Here is a 20,230-nt window from a genome sequence, read left to right as displayed (position 1 = left end):
TATTTATCTTCACCCCAGGTAGTTCTTCAGGTTTAACCAGACTCTCTCTTGCTGTGATGCTGGGTCATCTGTGCAAGTGAAGGGTAATTGATTGCTATCCTAATGGTCTTTAAAAATATATGTTCCTTTGATCAATTTGTATGAAGTTTGACAGGCACAGTGTTATGGAAAGGAGACCAACCAGATGGAGAACACAGTCCTGAGAGATTACAGCTCAGGAGAGATGATAGCTTTATCCCCATCACCACATAACCTGCTGTCTTAGTAGCTATAAGGACTCGGGGACAAAAAGAACCTTTCCCACTCTATGGACAGAGATGGCTTCCTGGACCTGAGCCTTGAAGGGCAGTAGGGGCTAAGTGGGCGGGAATGGCACCTGGGGGCAGGAGCAAAGACTGAGATGCAGACAGGTGAGGCGCATTCGGGGGGCTGGCAGAAGCCCATGTTGCTGGGACAGAGGGTGTGTATGGGTGCCTGTAGGCTCTTAAAGGTCATCTCTGCTGCCCTTACTCAGCCTTGAGGACACCGAGGCCAGGAGAGAGAGAGAGAAACCTTTCCCAGAAAATGTCTTGGGTGAGCCCGTGTCCTGGCATTCAACCCGGGGCTCACTGCTGTAGCTCTCCTGGGACCTGAAGGCCATTACCATCCACCTCTGGGCCCTTTCCTCATGGAACCACGTCCCAGCCTGGGCTCTTGTCCTAAGTCCCAGTTTGTTCTGTTTTGAGGCTGGCTGGGTGGAATGGGAAGGCGGCTGATGGGGCCTCACCTTGGCAGCCTGCAGCTCTCCTCCAGCCACGCACCCCAAGGCCTCAGGGCACGGTGTTGGGCATGGGAGCCTGATTCCAGAGAGTCATCTTGGGAGGTGTGGCGCTGGATTATTGCTGGAAGTGACTCAGCAGCAAAGCATGCCCCTGTCCCTGTGGCTGTGGAAGGGCCAGCAGGAAACAGATGCTCTTCTTCCCAGGACCCGGCATCAGCACTCACGCCTCTCTGTACCCAGAGTCTCTTTGGTCCAGAGACTTGTGGTGGGGTCAGTGTAGTGCCTGCCCAGATGAGCCAGAGGTCCCGGGTCCTGGGCTCCAATTGTTCCACTTGGCTGCCATGTTGTGATGTCCCAGTGGCTCCAAGAAATTCACGATCTCAACTGTGTGGTCAGCACGAGGTGGGTGGGAAGATGGCCGTGCATTTTGACCCCCCTCTGTGAACCTAGTTCATCCTGGCTAAGGTTCCAAGCAACTGTTAAGCCCTTAGGGTGGAGGAAGCATCTGCTTTGTAAGCCAGTGCTCCTGGGAAGGTGAGCAGCTCCAAGGGAGGGTCCTAAAGGCTGGATTTTACTCATCTTTGCAGCCCCAGGGACAAGGCTGTGCTTGACACCTGGTGTCAGCGCCCTAAATGTTCATCTAAGTGGGGAGCGGGAGGCTTGCCCTCTCCTTGGGAAGCTGAACCCAACACATGCAACCATTTGGGGATAGGGAAGGATTGCCTCCTGAGAGTACCCCCATCAGCCTGTGTGCTATTGGAAAGAGGGGTTCCCTGGTAGAGGGGCTGCAGGGCACAGACCCTGCATGCTGGAGGTGAACGTGCCAACTTCCTGCTCTTGAGAAGCTTTCTGTCCAGTTGGAGAGCCTGACCTGGAAGCAGAGAAGTTTACTGTTCCAGATCCAAGTGTTCAGAGCAGGGAGTGTTGGATCCAGGGAGGGTCAAGGCCAAGTGCATCTAGGAGGATGAGGAGCAGTTGGCCAAGCGGTGGAAGGCTTTGCAGGCTGAGACTGAATGGCTCAGGGATGGCCAGGCTGTCGGGAGAGCTGGGAAGCTAAGGCTGTGGAGGCAAGGGGACTGCACCTGCAATGAGGAGACCCTAGCTGAGGCAAGCTTCCTGCACATGGCCCAAGTGATCCGAGGCCAGAGGCAGCGGCTGCAGGCTGGGTGCTTGGAGCCGTGGAGATGAGGTCTGGAGTGGGGAGTCCTCTGTTCTGTACACAGACAGAGTGACCTGGTGAAGTTCAAGCCGAAGCACACGTCCCTCGGGACGCACCATTTCCCCTGAAATCGGTAGAGCTGTGCTGCCCCACGTCACAGGGTCCAGCCGATAGCACGAGGGAGGGGAAACGCCTGTACTCGGAGACTCCCAGCCTCTGTGAGCTCTGAGCTGTGGAACTGTGATTCTGGCGGAAACCCTAGAGGTGGTGGCAGCCTCCCACACCTTCCTGCAGCCTCATCCTCTCCTGCAGGTTACCTGAACGTGCTGGTGAACAGCCAGTGGAAGTCACGCTGGTGCTCCGTCAGGGACAGTCACCTGCACTTCTACCAGGACCGGAACCGAAGCAAGGCGGCCCAGCAGCCCCTGAACCTGGCGGGCTGTGACGTGGTCCCAGACCCAAGCCCGGACCACCTGTACTCTTTCCGCATCCTCCACAATGGCGAGGAGCTGGCCAAGCTGGAGGTACTGCGGGCCGGGCTGCAAGGAGTCCCAGGTTGTTTTCGTTTCCTTTGCCTGAGATTGTTTGCATTTTCAAAAATTTCCACTCCCTTTCTGACCTCAGGGTGGTTGTGTTAGAGGAGTGGACAATGAGCTACTTCCTGTGCTCAGGGCAGAAGGCGTATTTATAACTCTCTGAGCTGCTGGGAAAACCTTCTGGGGATTCACAGTGGGTTTGATTTAGTTTGTGTATACCAGATGCAGCCTGGTATAGAGAAGTGATGGCTTATCTGGGGGGAAGAAGCAGGTTTGTGATACAATTACAATTCTCCCTCTTCCCACCCTGTTGAATGTGATGTCACATTTCCCAAAATAGAAGGTGACATAATGGCTTGCCTTGAGCTGGGCAGGTCAGAGCCAGGGTTCACCGCTCAGAAGCACACCCTTCTTCCATTCACTCCAGCTGCTCACCTAGTCCTTGATCCTTGTTGCTCCATCCAAATTTTGCTTCAATACTGCCCTCTGGTGGCTGAAAGGCCTACATCCCAGTGGCTTCTCGGGGGCAAGTTTGTACATCTGTCGGGTTAACAGTACAATCATATATGACCAAGAAAGATATGCTCCCTACTCTCAGGGCACTCACATTCTACTGTGCAAGTAAGATGTTATTCAATTAATTACCTTGATTACTTAGTAACTTTCTAGAAAGTGGTGGGAGGAGGGAAGGGGGGTTGTTCCTGAGAGCAGTGGGAGACCCATTGGGTTCCAAGGGAGGGTGGCATGCTCAGATTTGATTTTGAAGTGCTCCGTCCAGCTGCTGTGGGGTGGGGGGAGTGGATGGAAGGGGGACAAGAAGGGACATGATGGGACCTGTTAGGAAGCCCTTACAGTGGCCCAGCGCTGAGAGAGGCAGCAGGAAGTAGGGGATGCCCATGAAAAGCTGTACTGAGAAATCCATTTGAAAATGGAGAATGAAGCCAGCTAAGTGTCAGACTCAGGGCATAGCTGCCTTCCTGATTCAGAGAAGGCAGCCATAAGGTGGCAGAGTGCATGGCATCGTGCCCACGCGGTGGCTGTTCCTCGTCTAAAAACAAACCTGGAGTGTTTATAGAATTCCCAGCTTTTTTTCATTAGAAAGGCAAGAAACGACGTTAGCGTTTTAATAAGAATACCCAGAGTATGTATTTGATTGAAATCAATGTGCCCTCGGGAAACCCAAGCACCAATGTCACTGGGACTTAGTTCATGATTTACCAGAATCATAAGTGGAACATATTTAAGACATCTTGACTATTGGACCTATAAACAAAAATTTCAATTGTCATTTCTTAGCAGGGTATGCAGGCAGTCTTGTAAGGATGGTTTAGGGTGATACACGGACGTGTTACGGCTCAAAAAACAGAGATGTCATCCTAAAATACATGCAGTTTTAACTATTCTGTCCTGGTCCAATTAGCCTTGTAGACACACATGTATAACTCACCCGTGACACTTGGAACAAATGTCCACAACATCACTGAGGTGGCATCAAGGTATCACCAGTGGCAGGAGATGTGATTTGCGGTCCCTGGAGGAAATTCTGGTGAAAGTGAGGGAGTGTGGCCCTGGCTTTTGGAGGCATGTGGGCGAGGGGGAGACAGGGGCAGGAGACAGACGGGGCCCCGGGCCGCGCACTGCAACCTGCTTACGCCCCTTTCTGCCTCTCCCAGGCCAAGTCCTCCGAGGAAATGGGCCACTGGCTCGGCCTCCTGCTCTCCGAGTCAGGCTCCAAGACAGACCCGGAGGAATTCACCTACGACTACGTGGATGCAGACAGGGTTTCCTGTATTGTGAGTGCGGCCAAAAACTCTCTGTTGTGAGTATCATGGGCTTTCTGCTTTGCACCCTTCCGTGCACAGTCATGCTTCCAGACGCCAGGCCCGGAGTGGCCCCCGGTGGCCAGTTGAGCACTCGGGGCCGGTCCTGTGCCCCCCAGCGAGTGGCAGGAGGGCCAGGAGCTGAGCCAGGCTCTGAGCTGCTGCAGCGTGCCTCTGGGGTCCAAAATGGTCCGCCGCCTTACAGCAGAGTTGCACGCCTCCTGTCCCCCCATGCCCCTTGCTGTGGGTCCAGCACCTTCCCAAGGACCCCTCGCTGGCTCCCCAGCACGCCCTGGAGAAGGCAGGGTGGAGGTGCTACTTGGCGCCTTCAAGATGAGCAAACTGGGGCTCAGTCTGGGACAAGTGGCCCTGGGCCAGGTGGCTGAGGAGCCGCCCATGAAACATGAAACAGGCCCTTTTCTTCCCTATGAAAAGGGGGACGTCTCTGGTCTGTGCAGTCCCAAGTGTATCGTGAAGATGACGTGAGAAAGGGCTTTGTTATTGTTGAAGGAGACCCTAAAATGGAGTCAGAAGATGGCAAAAGGAGGCTAAGAGGAGGGGTTTGGGGAAAAGGAAGTTTTTCTGGAAGAGCTCTAGTAGGAAGGCCCTGGGAAGAGAGGCAGGAGCTACCCCTCCTGAATGAGTGTTAAAATGAGGCTGGAGCGAGTCCCCAGGGCTCCTGCACAGCCTTCAGCTTCCACAGTCCCCCTTGTCATGAGTTCCTTGAGGCTGATGGCTCTCACCGCCCCAACCTGAATCTTCCTCTCCACATCTTGTCGTGTGGCTTCCAGACTGATGCAGAGAAAGTTCTCAGAACCGAACACATACATCGACGGCCTGCCCAGCAAGGAGGGTCAGGATCTGCTGTATGACGACGTGGAGGTGTCAGAGCTGACGGCCCCGGTGAGGACGCATGCGGGGTGGCAGTCAGGGTGGCCCCATCCTCCTGCGCCAAACCTCCATGCCATGTTGCATTGGTCCTAGGAGGGGTGGATCCCAGTTACCTGCAGGGCCATCAGTGCAGAAATCTAGGGACAACAAGTTGCCTTTTACTGGGGTGGGCAGTCTGCCTGGCATGGGGACCTGTCTGGATGAAACAGCGGCCTAACCGCCCTGGTCAGTGCAAGGATCGGAGTGTGCTGCTGGGATTGGCCTTGGAGGCCCACATTGACAGGAGATGGAATCATCATGCTGGCGAGAGGGTCCACTGGTCAGACGCTGGACTCCGTGCTGTGCTCAGGGTGGCAGTGGATTATCTCATTTACTCCTAACCACCTTGCAGGGAGGTACTATTACTCTGTTCTCTTACAGATGAGGAAATAGGGTTCAGGAAAGTTAGTACTGTATTCTGGGTCTCCCACCTCTTGAGTGGCTGATGCAGAACTTGAACCCTGACCTCACCTTCTAACTCCAGCTCGATGAGGGGCTCCTCCACACAGGGAGGGGCCGTGAGGCAAGGCGGGTGCTGCCTCTCCAGCCCAGGCTGCAGAGGCAATGGTGAAAGCTCCCTGACTCTTTCCCCTGCAGGTGGACCCTGAGGAAGCCACCCCAGCCACAGATGCTCCAAGCGAGCCCAACCCTGACCACGTGTATCTGGACCTCACGCCGGTCAAGTCCTTCCTGCATAGCCCAGGGGCCTCCCAGACCCGAGTATGTTCCCCCAGTCTGCCCTGCCGGGACCCTCCAGCCGAGGCTCTCCCTGCAGACCCGGGCCCCGCTGCAGATGAGCCTCTCAAGTCTGCAGAAACCCCCGAGTTGCAGGTACAGGCTGTCCTCCAGCTGGTGAGCTGGCCGCCCCTTCCTAGGTCCCTCAGCCGGCTGAATCGTGTTTGCTTTCTCCAAAAGCAGGCGCGGCAGGAGAGTCCAGAGCCTGAGGAGCCTTCACTGAGGCTCACGACAGTCAAAATCCAGACCGAACAGCAAAAAATCTCCTTCCCCACGAGCTGCCCCGACACTGTGGCTGCCACCCCAGTCGGGGCCAGCACACCTCTGAGGGACAAGTTAAGGGTGACCTCTGCAGGTACTGCTGCTAAATAAGAGTTGAAGGTTTTGGAAATGGCTCAGAGAAGTTAGCCCAATAGTTTCCAGTTCAGAGAGGTGAAGGGACTTGCCCCAGGTCACACAGTGAAGCAAATATGGGCCCCGTTGCCTTTACCACCCCTGCCAGGCTGGTCTGGCATCGAGTTCTGATCTCGTGCCAGAGCCCCGGGTTCCATCTGAGCCTGGGAACTGCGTTGGGGACAGCCGTGTTGCTGCAGCCTGGCTCACCTGAGGGTCCCCCCTGTGGGTTTGTAGAGATCAAACTTGGCAAGAACCGGACAGAAGTCGAGGTGAAGCGGTACACAGAGGAGAAGGAGCGGCTGGAGAAGAAGAAAGAAGAAATTCGGGGGCACCTGGCTCAGCTCCGGAAAGAGAAACGGGAGCTGCGAGAGACCCTGTTAAAGTGTACAGGTGCGGGGCCTTCTAGGGATGTGGGGGCTGGGGCCTCCGGGGGACGAGCCTGGACCAGGGCACGTGGCCTGCAGCCCTGCGGTCTTCAGCACAGGTGCATGTGCCCCCTCCGAGGCCTCGCCTCTCCATCTGTCTGAAAGCTCACTCTCTCGTGCAGCGTGCAGACAGGCCCTCTGGCCTCTAGGACCCGGTAGTTTTAAAATCTGGCTAATGGAGGACATCTCTGAAAATTGTAGTTTGACCTTAAACATTTTATTTTCACTTAAATCAGATGTATATTGCTCGGTCCGTCTTTGGACAGAGTGCCTCTTCCAGAGGAGGCCTCGTGTCAGCTTGCTTGCATCAGCCACACGTGTCCTGCATCACCCTTAATTTCCAGTCTTCAAAGACTTAGGACACTGGCAAAGAAATCCGAGTCCCCTTAGGGTCTTTTCCAGATCATCCACCTGTCCCCTAGCAGCTGGCCTTTTGAAGGGCCCTCCCTGCAGACGGCTTAATTCCCCTTCCAGACAAGGAGGGCCTGGCCAGCCTGGAGCAGAAGCTGAAGGACATCGACGAGAAGTGCAGGGTGGAGGAGAGAAGGCGCGTGGACCTCGAGCTCAACATCGTGCAGGTGAAGGACAACCTGAAGAAGGCCGAGGCCGGGCCCGTGACGCTGGGCACCACCGTGGACACCACCCACCTGGAGCACGCGAGCCCCCAGGTGAGTGCCGGGGGCTCTGGCTCTTCTGAGCTGCTGGCAGGGCCTCCTGGACTGGAGTCGGGGAGAAGGAGGGGGTGGTCACGCCTCCCTCCCCCTGTCTCAGGCCTCTTTCCTCCTGTCACCACAGCTTAAAGCTGCCACCCCCGCCCCAGACTGTACCCCAGTCAACTCCGCAATGGCGCTCAAGAACAGACCTCTTTCCGTCATGGTCACGGGCAAAGGCACTGTCCTCCAGAAAGCCAAGGTAAGCGGACACTCCTGGCTTCCTGCAAGGCTGCCAGTGGACAGCAGAGCTGTTGCTAAGCTGGGGCCCCTCCTATGACGCAGAAGTAAGCCTACTTACCCCCTGGGCAGAAGGGGCACAGGGGCTTGGCTGGACCTGTGGCTCAGTCTTCGGCACAGTCTTTGGCACTGACTAGTCAGCCCGAGGACACACGAGTCCTTGAACTACCCTCCACCCGCTCACCCACAGATTCCAGGGGCACAGCTACAGTTCAGAGACAGTTTCAAATCCAAAAGTCAGTGATTCGAAAGGACCGCTGCTGCGCAAACAGACGCAGGCAGGTGACGTGAGTTGCCAGAAGCCTCCCAGCCAGCTGGGGATAAAAGGCTCAGGAAGGAGTCAGTGTTGCCTGGCTGACGTTACTGGGTTTTCCCCTGAGGGCTAGACAGAAAGGTTGGTAATCCCTGACTCGTTAGTATAATAAGGAACATGCCCGGAGATGCCCGTGCCTTTGGTACCCTGCTCCTTATTTCTACGCTGCTTCCCTGCTGGGGGTATTTTGAGGCACCTGCACCAGTGACTAAGCATTGAATGCAGGGGAGCCGGCAGACATGGGGAATCACCCACAGCACCCTTGACTGGGCCACAGCCTCCAAAGGCTCTTTAATAGGTACCCCACGCAGTGACGAACACACGGGGTAGCACACATAATTGCTCTCTATCCCTGTTTCTATGCACAGGGAGGCTACTACCGAGGATAACTAACTTTCTTCTTTTGGGGGTGGGGGGTGCTGGTATTTGCATGGTGTCCTAGGAATGGGAGAAGAAAGGAACAAGCTAGGAAACAAGCTTCCTCTAAAGACTCTCTTGTCCATGTGGACCTTGGTGACAATCCTGCTTCATTCAAGTCTTCATTAAAGCAGCAACTCTGTGAAAGGGTGAGTCTGTTTGGAAGGAAAAACCAGGACGAGGGTTCTACTGATCGAGAGCTTCAGCTCAGAGGAGGTTCTGTCTCTTTCCACAGCCAAAGGAAACAGTACGACAAAAAAAAAAAAAGGTCATGATTTTAGACAGCATTGATACCATCTATGACATGCTTTTTGAGACATGGTAACAGAGGAGAAAATATCTGGGACCAAGCTGAGGCACTGTCCCCACTAAATTAAGGACTTTTTAAAGTGACGCTGTATTATATTTAAAAAAAAAAAAAAAAACAAGTTTCAAATCCTGTAATTTAGAACAGAGAAGTGTCTTTTGAGATTTAACTGACTTTTTACATTACCATAGGAAAAAGATTACTTTGTGTTTACAGGTTCAGTCCTGTGGCCAGGCCGTTCTTAAAGAGGAAAGAGATTTCATGCAATGCTCTCATGTTGTAGTCCGTGTTTTTTAAGTTGTGCGTAAATGTCAGGCCCCTTCCAAGGAAAAACGTGGTGAATTTTGCTTGGGGTGGTCTCCCTGTTCTTGTATAGCAGGCAGTGCCGCCCTGTCTTGTCTTGGGTGGCACTGTTTTTTAACACCGGTTGAAACATTTCGCCTGTCATCTCTGCCTCACTCTGGGGGTTCTGAATCAGAGTTCTCTAACCCTGGTTCCTGAGAATTAAAGGCTTTTTCCTTGTTGTCTTTCTAACCCCAGGGCATTTATTTCCTTTGTCATACACACTTGGGGTCCTTTTACCAAGTGGGGAGTTAAATTTTTTTTTTTAAAGAATAAAATGTTAATTGTATTTGGGGGTTGTCTTATATTTCATCGAATGACGTGGGGCAGAGCTTGATGGACTTCTACCTTGAGGGGGAAATATCTTGGCTATTTATACACTGAACTTCAAATTGTGTGCAGTAAAAACTCGTAGAACTACAACGTGGGACCTTAGCCAGAGATGTTACGCCTCCTTAAGCCAAGGAGCGTGGAATTTTCATGGTATAATTAACATAATATGCCAAATACACTAGAAACATCTGCAGAAACTGGTCCTCTAAGAGCCTAAAAATCAATACTCCTAGAAGTTAAACACATTCCTAAATAATTCGTGGGGGAAAGAAACCGGTACTTAGAAAGTTGCCTAAGTGGTAATTAACTTCCTAGCATAAATGTGCTTCTTTTCAAAATGACAAAATTGGCCAATACTTTTATGTAAGACTTTTTCATTATGCCTCAAAATAAGATTTGGTTTTTCTTTTGCAATATGTGTCGGATTTTTGGGATCAGAGCTATGCTACCTTTATAAAACGGAAAGTACATATTCCTCAAACTGTGAAATTCATAGCGTTGTCATGTAATTAAAAAAATCTTGTCGGTATGGGTACTTCAGGCTCCCCTTTTAGTTCAGCCTTTAATATCGCCTCAGGTTGTCTTTTAATTACATCAGTATTTTCAATGGGCCAATTTTGGTTTTGTCATTTTTTTAAATAAGCACATTTAAGCAGTGTTTAAAGAATCATGTACCATGACCAGATCGTGTTTATCCAAGGAATCAAGGTAGTTCAGCCACTGAAAATATGCTAATAGGTCATTTGTCATATGAACAGATTAAAACATCATCTTGAAGGAAACAGAAAAGCATGCCATAAATCTCAGCACTCTTAATATACAATCTTTGTAATCCAAGAATAGAAGCATTCCTATCCTTATAAAGTAATCCACAGAAAATAATACCTAATGGTGAAAATGTCCCTTAACGTCCAGAAGCAGATACCTGCCATTGCCACTACTTTCTAAAACATTATTTTGCAGGTCCTAGATAATGCAAAATAACGAGAAAAATCAGTATAAAACTCCAAAAGGAAGAGACAAAACGGTCAGTATTTGTAAGTGTTATTCTTCTAGAAAAGCAGCAGCATCCATTAACTAGTCATACAGATGTATTCAGCAAGTCAGGTGGAATGAAGATCATTCAGAGAAAATAAAAGATTTATGGCTTATTGGCAATGTTTTAATTTTCACAAGAACATATTTTTAGATTTCTTGTATAATTAAAAGCCAATTTCTTTTAAAAGAAAGAAAAAGGATTGGCTGGTTAGGCGGTAAGGGAGGAATTCCCTTTGCTGCTATCAAAACATTGAAAGGATTCAACTCTTCAGTGGTGCTTTCACTAGAAAAGTTTTTTAAAAAAATTTCAAGAGCTGGAACCTGAAACTAGAAACAGTAAAGCCTTTACTATGTAACCCACAGTTTTGTGGGTTTTTTTTTTTTTAAGTCCAAGAAATTCAAATTGGACATCCAAATAGCCTTGAACCGAAGAACCTACGCTATAAACTGCTGTGAATTTTACAGACAACAGATTAAGTTCTCCGACCTCACCTGCCACCACCTGCTGCGTGGACATGGGCCTTGCTCTGATGCCCCCTCTGCCAAGCCCAGCTTAATAGCAATGAAAATATCCCCTGAACACAAGTGACTGCCATGACACAGTCCTGGCACACCAGACTTTTTCTCTTCTCACATCTTACAACAGCGTGGTGATAACCTCTTTCCGGTGCTCTTCTAGCACCAGAAATGTTGATGTTCTTAAAGCTAAGTGACGTTTAAATCAAGGTAGCCTCAAACATTTGCATATAAAGCACAGTGTTTTCTATACGAAAGAGAAAGGCTGTGATATAGGGTCTGGCTTTAGGTCCGCGCTCTCAACAGTTTCTACTGAAGCCTGAACTCGACCCAACCGCCATCGGAAGCACGGATGCCTGAGCCCAGCAGGGGTGAGGAAGGGCCTGGTTTGCCCAGACACATCCCAGCTGATGCCTCTTGGCCGGATTGATACAAATACTCCCGTTCAATAAATAAGCAACATCGTTTCTTGCAACCCTTTTAAAATGACACATAAAAAAGCAAAACAAGACCCTACACAATATTTCAAAACTGTTTAAAAAAGCAAAACTCCCCAAGTGTCTTCATTCTCTATTTGCTGAGTTGAAGAATTCTATTGCTCTTGGCCCCCCTAAAAGGAGAGTAAGAAAAGCACTCCGTAAACACCCCACAATTAACCCCTCGTAAGTAAACTCTAAAGGAACCCCCTCTCCCCACCTTCCAAAGAGAATGTGGTCTGGTACCCAGGCCGACGGCATGTGGCCCCTCAGCCCCTCCCCCACAGTCAAACAAGCTGGTTCATTGTCACATTCCAGTCTGGGTCTTTTCCAAGTCTCTCCCCCACACAGATCCAGTCACCAGAAATCACAAATGCCACTCAAGTTCCTTTTCAAACCAAGAAACGAATGCCTCTAGGACATCTTTAGGGAAACGATGTGTGAAAAGGTCCGCACTTTCTCCATCTCGAAATGCCATCGCTTCCGTGGTCCGAACGACCCTCTACTCACTGCCTCCTTTTGCGTGTTCCTGTCCCAGCAGCAGTCTATCGAGCATCTATTGTGTGGCCAGGTGAGCGTCACACTGGCCAGGTTCCTTTGTTTCTCCTCGGGAAAGGTTATTGGTGACAAGCTCAACAGGGCACAGCTGGGTACAGAAAGTAAACATTTACTTACATGTCAGGGGTTTTCAACATCATCATTAGTGGGTGACACCAGCTGCTGCCTGTCCCTAAGCAGCGGAGTCTACAGCTGGGACAGCTCTTCTCTCTGGGTGAGGAAAGTGGGCAGAAGGGTTTGGGAAGGACCCCACGAGACAGGATGCTCCTCCAAGGCCAGGCGTCCTTTCAGCGTCCCGCGTGCCCCGGCCTTCTCCGGAGGTGCTGGGGGGACCCCGGCCGCTGCCTTCCAGCAGGCTGCCGGCGGGAGCCTCGTGCCTTGAGGGCGTCTCCTCTCAAGGTTCCTGGGAAAGAAGCGAACTTTGAGGACACGAGGAATGTCTGAGTCCTCTCCCCCGACCACCAGCAGCAGCTGTGTGGGTGCCTGCATGTTTTGCTCTTATTCTGCAACCCAAGTGAATGATGCTGGATCAGAGGCCTTTGTCTAAGGGCCCTTCAGATGCACTCCCCAGCCTCCAGGAGGACCCCGGGCTCCAATGGGAATCGTCTTCTGCTCATGGGGTCCTAACTTTAAATTCATGAACAGGAGCCCCAGGTGGGCCTGGAATGCTGCCCAGCCATCACTCTCTCTGACCTTAGTCTGGCCCACCTCTCCTAGACGGTTACTTAACTGCTCCTCCCTCCGACCTCCAGCACCGCCTCCCCATCCTCACTCTCAGCCGATTCCTCCCGCTTCAGTGAGCAAACAAACACTCAGAACTCCCACCAGCTTCCAGCACAGCCACCCACCTGCCTGCATCTGGGCCCACATCCTCTGCCTCCCAGTCACTCTGGACACACAGTGCTCCTAACTGAGGTCTCCCTCAGAGGCCTTTGTCCCAGTCCCCATTATTTTGCTCGCATGTGCTGAATGTACTACATGTTCTACTTACTGAGTCCCCCACGCACATGGAACTCCATGAGGGCAGAGACTCTTACCGTCTTGTTTACTGCTAGGCTCCCCGCACCCAGAATGACTCCTGGAATGTAGGAGCCCCCCCCCCCCCCGCCCCTGCTACATGACTGAACAAATGATGCTATGATTCCTCCCTTGGAGCCAGCACCCTAGAACCTGCCTTCAGCTGAATTCTGAGAACTTGGCCAGTCTCACACACATACACACACACACACACCCCACCCCCCAGCTTACAGATGCAGAGCAAGGACTCCACTCACGGTTTTCACAGTGGGGGCCCTCCCAACCATCTCGACATGTGCAGAGGTAACTCCCGTTCCGCAGGATGCAGGTGCCCTCATTCATACAAGGGCTGGGTTTGCAGAGGTTGATGGGCCGCTTGGCTTCTACAAGAAAGAATGTGCCCAGCGGGGCCCAGCCTGGGTCAGCTCCCAAGACCCCTTCCTCTCGGGAAACCCAGTACAGCTGTGAGGCCACTAGGGCAGGGTCTTACACTACACAGCGTTTCTGTGGGCCCTTAAACTACAAATTGGCACAAGGATGGTGCTCCATGCTGCTTGGCTAGGTCAAAGACCCCACTTCCACCCCAGTTCCCTACACGTACGTGGAGACTTCCTCTTGGATGTGCTAGGCTCATAGCACCGCTTACATATGATAGCCACATACTTTTTAAAAGGCAGAAGGATGTCACTGGCAAAAAGAGGCCTTGGAGTGAGGCTGGCCTGGCTCTGTTTGCTCCTTGCTCTGGCATTCACTGCCAAGGTCAGTGTCAACCTTGGGGGATGTGTTAGTATCCTAGCGATGTCTTGTTAAATGGAGTATGTACACTCTCAGGTTTGGGGAGGGGTATCTGTGTGAAATTTTCTGTAGCCTTAACATCAGAAGAGGATGGCTGTGCCCCTCACAGGACTTCCCATGAGCATGGGCTTTAGCACAGGACCTGGCCTGTGGAAAGAGCTCAGCATCCAGGAAAGAGCTGTAGTCCTTGTAAAGATGGTTCAGGCTGAGGTGCGCCCCCTCGGAGGCAGCCCTGGAGGGTGGGCTCCCCCCACTCACCTCCACAGAGCCACTGGATGAGCGCATCCTGGTGAAACCTCAGGTCTGTGTAGGCTGCCACGTGCATCAGGGCATCCCGGGGACCTGCGAGCCTCCGCAGCGCCTCCCTGAGCACAGGCCCCACGCCTACCACCAAGACGGACACACCATTGTTCCTCAGCTTCTGGGCGGGGACAGCTGCGTCCTCTGCACCGGTCCCCCCTGTGAGCACCACCACAGCCTTGGGGACACCAGGCCGGGCGCCCCTCTGGACAGTCATCACCTTGTCATAGATGTGCAGCAGGGCAGTGCCTGCTGAGCCCGTGCCCCCCAGGTACGGGGCCTGGCTCATGGCCCGCAGCACCGCGAGACGGGTAAAGTGCGTGTCCAGCCCGAAAACTGTCTGGACGTGGCTGCCATACACCACCAGGCCAATCTGGGTCACGTCGGGGTTCACGTCAAACTGGAGGGTGCAGCTTCTCACGAAGCTCTGCATCTGGGCGAAGTTCTCGGGCCCCACAGAGGCCGAGGCATCCAACATGAAGACCAGGTCCAGCGACCGCGCCTGGCAGCCTGTGGAAGCAAGCACAGCGGTCTCAGGGCCAGGCTCTGCCAGGCGGAGCCGCTCCTCTAGGCCAGGCCAGCAAGGCGGGGACGGCAGTCTGCTGTCTGTCCTCTGCAGTGGCCGCCCTCCGCCTTCTGCTAGGGTATTGGCAGGACACAGGCATGCCTGGCTGGACCACACTCTCAGCCTCCTTGGCAGCTAGGTGTGGTCTTGTGTCTAAGTTCTATCCGCTGGGATATGATTGCAAGTAATTGTGCAATTTCCAAGTTATATCCTCAAAAGGAAGCTGCTTGCCTTCCACTTCCCCTCTCACCCCCCTCCTGCAGAGAAAGTGAATTTGAACTTAGAGACACAACCACAGGGTAGCCAAGCCACCCTGCTGGCCCAGGCCACTAACCTCTGAATGGTTATGAGAGAAAGAAACATCTATCACCTGTAAGCCATGGAGATCTGGGGGCCCTCTGTGACAACAACTTCAGCCATACCATCATCCATCCCATTACTGAGCGTCCTCCATGTGCCATGCACTGTATACAGGGTACTAATTATACCAAGTGGACAAATGCATTGATGCCTGCCATCGGTGGGCTGACAGTCTGTGGGGCTTGGGGAGGGTGGGGACAGGCGTGAATCCAATGTAGAATGACAGGTATATGAGCAGCCATGAGGGAAAAAGCAGGTACCCCAAGAGGGACCAGCAGGAGCAGCATCAGTAGAGTGTGAGAAGTGGTAGGGTCCTCTCTGAGGAGCTGGCCTAAGTCTGTAGAAGTAAGTCTGAGCTGGAAGGGGGGCAGTTCTAAGGTGCTCCCCACCCTGTGCAGGGGCCGCAGAGATCCGCAGGGACCAGACCAGAGCTCCTGGAAACCAGGAGGAGTTTGGGTTTAATTCCAAATGCAGAGGGGAACCACTGGAAAATTTAAGTACCAAGTAAGATGATCTGATATATAGGTTTTTAAAAACCACTCTAGCCCAAGGAAAGTGTGAGAGACTTTCACAGCCAAGAGAAGCTTAAGAAGACAATGACTAAATGTAATGGGGTATCCTGCACAGAATCCTTCAGACGGGAAAAGAATGTTAGGTGAAAACTAAGGAAATCTGAACAGCATATAGACTTTAATAATATGTCACCATTGGTTCATTAATTGTGACTGATGCACCTTGTTAACACCTTACAAGAGGGACACGGGGTGTGGAGTACATGAGAACTCTACCACTGCCACAAGTCTTCTGTGAACCTAAAACTATTTAACAAAAACCCACTCCGGCTGCTGTGGGGAAACTAGACTGGAGGGGCAAGAAGCAAGGTCTCCCCAGAGTGCTGTCTGGGGCTGAGGAGCTGAATTCCATGCGCAGCTGCCCACCCACCCCTCCCTCCAGGCTGTGTTTAGGCCCTGCCCCCATGATGGCAATGTCTACTCCCAGGGGGCAGTGTTCTCCAGAGCACCCCATATGGCATTCACAAAATCAACTCGATGGGAAATATTAGAACCCATTTCAGGTAGACGAGCGTCGTTCCACAAAAGGCTTGTTTCGGTTGTGTGTGCCAATGCGTGTGTGTGCGCGGTGGGAGTGTGCGTGGGCTCCCATCAAAGCTGGAAGGCTGCTCTTCTGAAGCATGCTTAGTCGATGCTGAGCCCCTTGTTAACAATAACAGTAAATGAACAATAACAACAAATAGCAACACCTACCATTTTCTGAGTGCCTACTCTGTGTACATTGCTTGTCTTACTTAATCCTCACAAAAGCCCTTCAGGAGGTGCAGAATATTCTGGTCCCATTTTATGGACCGGTAAACTGAGTTACTCATGTAGCTAATACATAAAAGTGGTTCCAGCCCCTAGGCCCAGGCCTTGGTTAAGTGCTAGCAAGAAAAGGAAGGGCCTGCCACTCACTGACCACCAGCCCTGGGTCCAGCCGAGGCTGCCTGCAGCGGGCCAGGGCACCTGGGTCTTACCTGGCCGCGGCCAGCTGCACAGCTTCCCCTGCAGCTCCAGGATTTGGCTGGACGGGTCCTGTGGGTCGGTGTAGACCATAACGTGCTCTGGGCTGCCCGTGATCTCCTCCAGCTCTGCCCGCACGGCCTCGCTGCCCACACCCAGCAGGAGCAGCTCTCGGGTCCTCGCGTGACGTGCAGGGTCGGCCACCTCATCCTCGGAGCGTGACTCCGTGAGCAGGACCACCACTCTGCGAGGGCGGTCCTGGCCTGTCCTGGCGCTCCCAAAACCGCGCTCTGCTGCCTGCCTTAGGGCACTGCCTGTCAGGGTGGCACCTCCGCTGAAGGGGATTGCATCGAGGCTCCTGGCCAAGTCGGGGATGTCCTGGTACTCGCCCACGGGAACCGCCACCACCAGCTCCTGGCTGTACCGCGCCACACCCACGCGGGCCCACGAGTCCTCATTGAGTGACGCCTGCACAAACTGCTTCACGAAGGCCTTGGCCCGCAGGAAGCCCTCCGGCGTGGTGCCCGTCGAGCTGGCCAGCAGGAAGAGGACGTCGATCCTGCACGCCAGGCTCCGCATCAGGGCTGCAGAATCACAGCGGCTGTCACACTATGGCCACCACCCCACCCAAGAGGCCCAACCACCCTCCTTCAGGAGGGATACAAGGTGGGGAAACGGAGGCCTGGGGCCTTGCTGACCAATGCACATCACGGAGCTCTTCCTCCTGGCTCTAGCTGAGGATCGCCACTCAACCACTATTTAAAAATTGCCGTCTCTTTTATAACTTTCCCCCATTATGGCTGGCACTTCCTGTGTCCTGTCTGAGAAATCACGAAGACACGAAGACACACTCCTATGTGAAAATGGAAGGTTCACAGCTCTCTGCCTTTTACATTTAGATCTGTGATCCATCCGCAACTGATTTTTGTGGGGCTAGTGAGGTCGAGGGTCAAGACTGATTTCTTCCAAGTACATCTCCAGTTGACCCAACACTATATTTTTTAAAAAGGTATTAAGTCCCTACTATGTGTCAGGCATTGTGCTAAGCACTTAACATACAGGGCAGGGCAAGAGTACGTTTACAGTTGTTCATAGGAAAAATAATACAATAATTAATAAACAATAATACCAGAATAACCTTTGTGTTTTTTGTGTACTCACAACTGTAAACCTACTTTTGCCCAATTCTGTACATAATCTGATTCCAAGCTCCTAACAAACCAATGGGGTAAAGTCTATTATAGTCTTCATTTCATTCCTTTAAGACCAGAAAGGGTTGAGGCTTCCCTTCCTGCAAAAGGGGACAGGACCTCGAGTTGGTCAGGCTCTAGCCTGCAGCTGGGCTCAGTGATGCTCAAAGGTCAGGCAGTGGCCATTCTAAAGCTAGGAAGCCAGGAGCCACTGTCCTACCTGGAGCTTCTCCAGCTGAGTGACTGACTCACGGAGCACTCAGAGGCCATATCAATGACAAATCACAACGGTGGTGTACTTGGTAGGTACACCAAGTACCTACACCTCAAAGGCCAATTCCTACTTAATAGCTTGAGGGGTGAGAGGTGAGACGGGGGAGCCCGGACACCGCTGCTCCCCAGTGGTCCCCAACAGTCCATCTTAGAAATGCATGCACACCTACCGCAGTTAACCTCCCCTCCGAAGGCTGGCGGGCAGAGGCAGTGGTACCTGTCCAGTCCTTCTGCGACACACGTGCCTCCATTCTGGCAAGGCCGTGAGTCACAAGGGCCTATCAGAGAGACGCCCGTTAACAGCCTCGCACGTCAGCCCACAGGCATGAGTCCGGCAGGCCACCCTGCCCCACCACGGCCCAGCTCCCCCGTCCCCAGGGACCACTAGGAAACCACTGCGTTGGTCGAAAAGTTCGTTTGGGTTTTTTCCATATGACGGCTCTAGCAGTGCTTAATTGTCTTTAACTTCATTCAAAGCAATTTTGTTCGAAGGTATTGTGACAGCCGTTGTATCAGCATGTATTTTAAAAAAAGGCTTATCAAAACTGTGAGTTTTGTGCAGCCATTTTAATATTGAAGATAGAAGAAGATACGTAACATTTTTGGCATAGTGTGCTTCATTATTTCAAGAAAGGTAAAAATGCAACTGAAATGCAAAGAAAAGAAAAATCATGCACTGTATGGAGAAGGTGCTGTCACTAATTGAATGTGTCAGAAGTGGTTTGTGAAGTTTCTTGGTACTATTGACATTTTGGCCAAATAATTCTCCTCTGTGGGGCTGTGTTATGCATTGGAAGATGTTTAGCAGCACCCCTGGCCTCTACCCACTACAAGCCAATAGTGGGAAGCAGCCAACATACTCAAAATATCCAAATCAATAGTTATTGGTGAAAATGAAAAATGTGTCTTTTATTATATGGAAAAACACTAAACAGACTTTTTGGCCAACCCAGCAGCTGCCACACACATAGCAAAGAGGGGAAAGAAAGTGAGGTACCTACAGGAGGAGCTGGATGTGGGCAGTCAAGACCAGTCATTGTGAGCTCGGTAAGGTGCTTTGTGAATTACAAGCTCACCTGGGGATGTGCCAATGGGACCTCGACTGTTTGGGATGCAATTGTGTCCCCCAACCCAAATTCATATGTAGAAGTCCTAACCCTCAATACCTTAGAATGTGACTATATTTGGAGATAGGGCTTTTAAAGAGGAAATTAAGGCTAGATGAGGTCATAGGGTGGGTCCTAATTCAGTACAACTGGTGTCCTTAGAAGAGACACCAGGGATGTGCACATGGATGTGCACAAGGATGAGCAAAGGCCACGTGAGGACACAATGACAAAATGATCATCTGCAAGCCAAGCAGAGAGGGCTTAGAAGAAACCAAACTTGCTGACACCTTGATCTCGGGCTTGCCATCTCCAGAACTGTGAGAAAATACATCGCTGTTGTTGAAGCCACCCAGACTGTGGCATTTCGTCATAGCATCCCTAGGAAACTGACACACATACCCTGCTAGCCCACAGCTGCAGAGGAGGCCTGGAGGAGCTCCAGGTGGCCATATGATTAGCTGGTGCTGGACCTGAACTTGATAAGGGATGAAGATCTCAGTAACATGAAGCTGACAGCGTAGACGTCCTAACACATGGCACAGATGGTACTGTTTCTCAGACTCCACACATGGCCGTCAACAGCCTCTGTGAGCTAGCACAGCAAGACAGTGAAACCTTGGACCCTGGAGTTAGTGCATGTGGTCTCCTCCGCCTACCCAGGCACCTCAGTGAGCCCCCCACGTTCCAGTAACCTCATCTAAAAAGGGGTGATAACTGAACTTGTTCCAGTGTTAGTGTGAGGATTGCACGAACCAATCCATGGGAAGTCTTTGGAAGCGCAGAGCCTGATGGGACGCAAACACTAGCCTAGTCCCAGGGACCAGACAGAGCAGGAGAACCCCAGAGGCAGACTGTACCTGGGCAGGTGGTCCTGTAGCATGTGGCAGGGTGGCTTAGGAACACTTTCTTCCAGCTACAATCCGAGGAAGCAAATGGTAGAGATCAAAGGTTTAACAGGAGGGCAGAGACCAGGAACGTTATTTAAAACACAGAGCTGATATAAAATTCCAATGCAGAAGCAGGTCAAGAAAGACATCCTTGTTTTTTTCTTGATTCCACCCTTGCTTTTATCTGCACATAGAACAGGGAGTGT

The 20,230-nt window shown here is 51.9% G+C and overlaps 2 protein-coding genes across 5 annotated transcripts in view; one reads left to right on the top strand and one right to left on the bottom strand.

The window, feature by feature from the left end:
* AFAP1L2 (actin filament associated protein 1 like 2) overlaps positions 1 to 8,566 on the top strand; it is a 92,137-nt gene extending 83,571 nt beyond the window's left edge. For 3 of the 4 annotated variants that reach the window (XM_090278643.1, XM_090278642.1, XM_090278644.1), the window contains 9 exons: positions 2,232 to 2,443; positions 4,129 to 4,274; positions 5,067 to 5,178; positions 5,803 to 6,036; positions 6,121 to 6,295; positions 6,571 to 6,726; positions 7,236 to 7,429; positions 7,557 to 7,673; positions 8,467 to 8,566. In XM_090278643.1, coding sequence (XP_090134769.1) covers positions 2,232 to 2,443; positions 4,129 to 4,274; positions 5,067 to 5,178; positions 5,803 to 6,036; positions 6,121 to 6,295; positions 6,571 to 6,726; positions 7,236 to 7,429; positions 7,557 to 7,673; positions 8,467 to 8,493 — 1,373 coding nt within the window. In that variant the 3' untranslated portion in view covers positions 8,494 to 8,566. The remainder of the gene's footprint in view (positions 1 to 2,231; positions 2,444 to 4,128; positions 4,275 to 5,066; positions 5,179 to 5,802; positions 6,037 to 6,120; positions 6,296 to 6,570; positions 6,727 to 7,235; positions 7,430 to 7,556; positions 7,674 to 8,466) is intronic. The other variant, XM_090278645.1, reaches the window with a different exon arrangement.
* Positions 8,567 to 11,442: 2,876 nt separating this feature from the next.
* Positions 11,443 to 20,230, bottom strand: part of VWA2 (von Willebrand factor A domain containing 2) — a 38,671-nt gene continuing 29,883 nt past the window's right edge. The window contains exons 9-14 of the mRNA XM_090278641.1: positions 19,995 to 20,050; positions 18,199 to 18,306; positions 16,580 to 17,149; positions 14,082 to 14,633; positions 13,286 to 13,411; positions 11,443 to 12,414 (exon numbers count right to left, since the gene is read on the bottom strand). Of these exons, the coding sequence (XP_090134767.1) occupies positions 12,299 to 12,414; positions 13,286 to 13,411; positions 14,082 to 14,633; positions 16,580 to 17,149; positions 18,199 to 18,306; positions 19,995 to 20,050 (1,528 nt within the window). The 3' untranslated portion in view covers positions 11,443 to 12,298. The remainder of the gene's footprint in view (positions 12,415 to 13,285; positions 13,412 to 14,081; positions 14,634 to 16,579; positions 17,150 to 18,198; positions 18,307 to 19,994; positions 20,051 to 20,230) is intronic.

This window comes from Furipterus horrens, unplaced genomic scaffold (genome assembly GCF_987537825.1).
Source record: "Furipterus horrens unplaced genomic scaffold, mFurHor1.1.pri manual_scaffold_5, whole genome shotgun sequence".
In the NCBI taxonomy this organism is placed as follows: Eukaryota; Metazoa; Chordata; class Mammalia; order Chiroptera; family Furipteridae; genus Furipterus; species Furipterus horrens.
The sequence above is the reverse complement of the archived record's forward strand: the minus strand, read 5'-3'. Positions and strand labels throughout refer to the sequence as shown.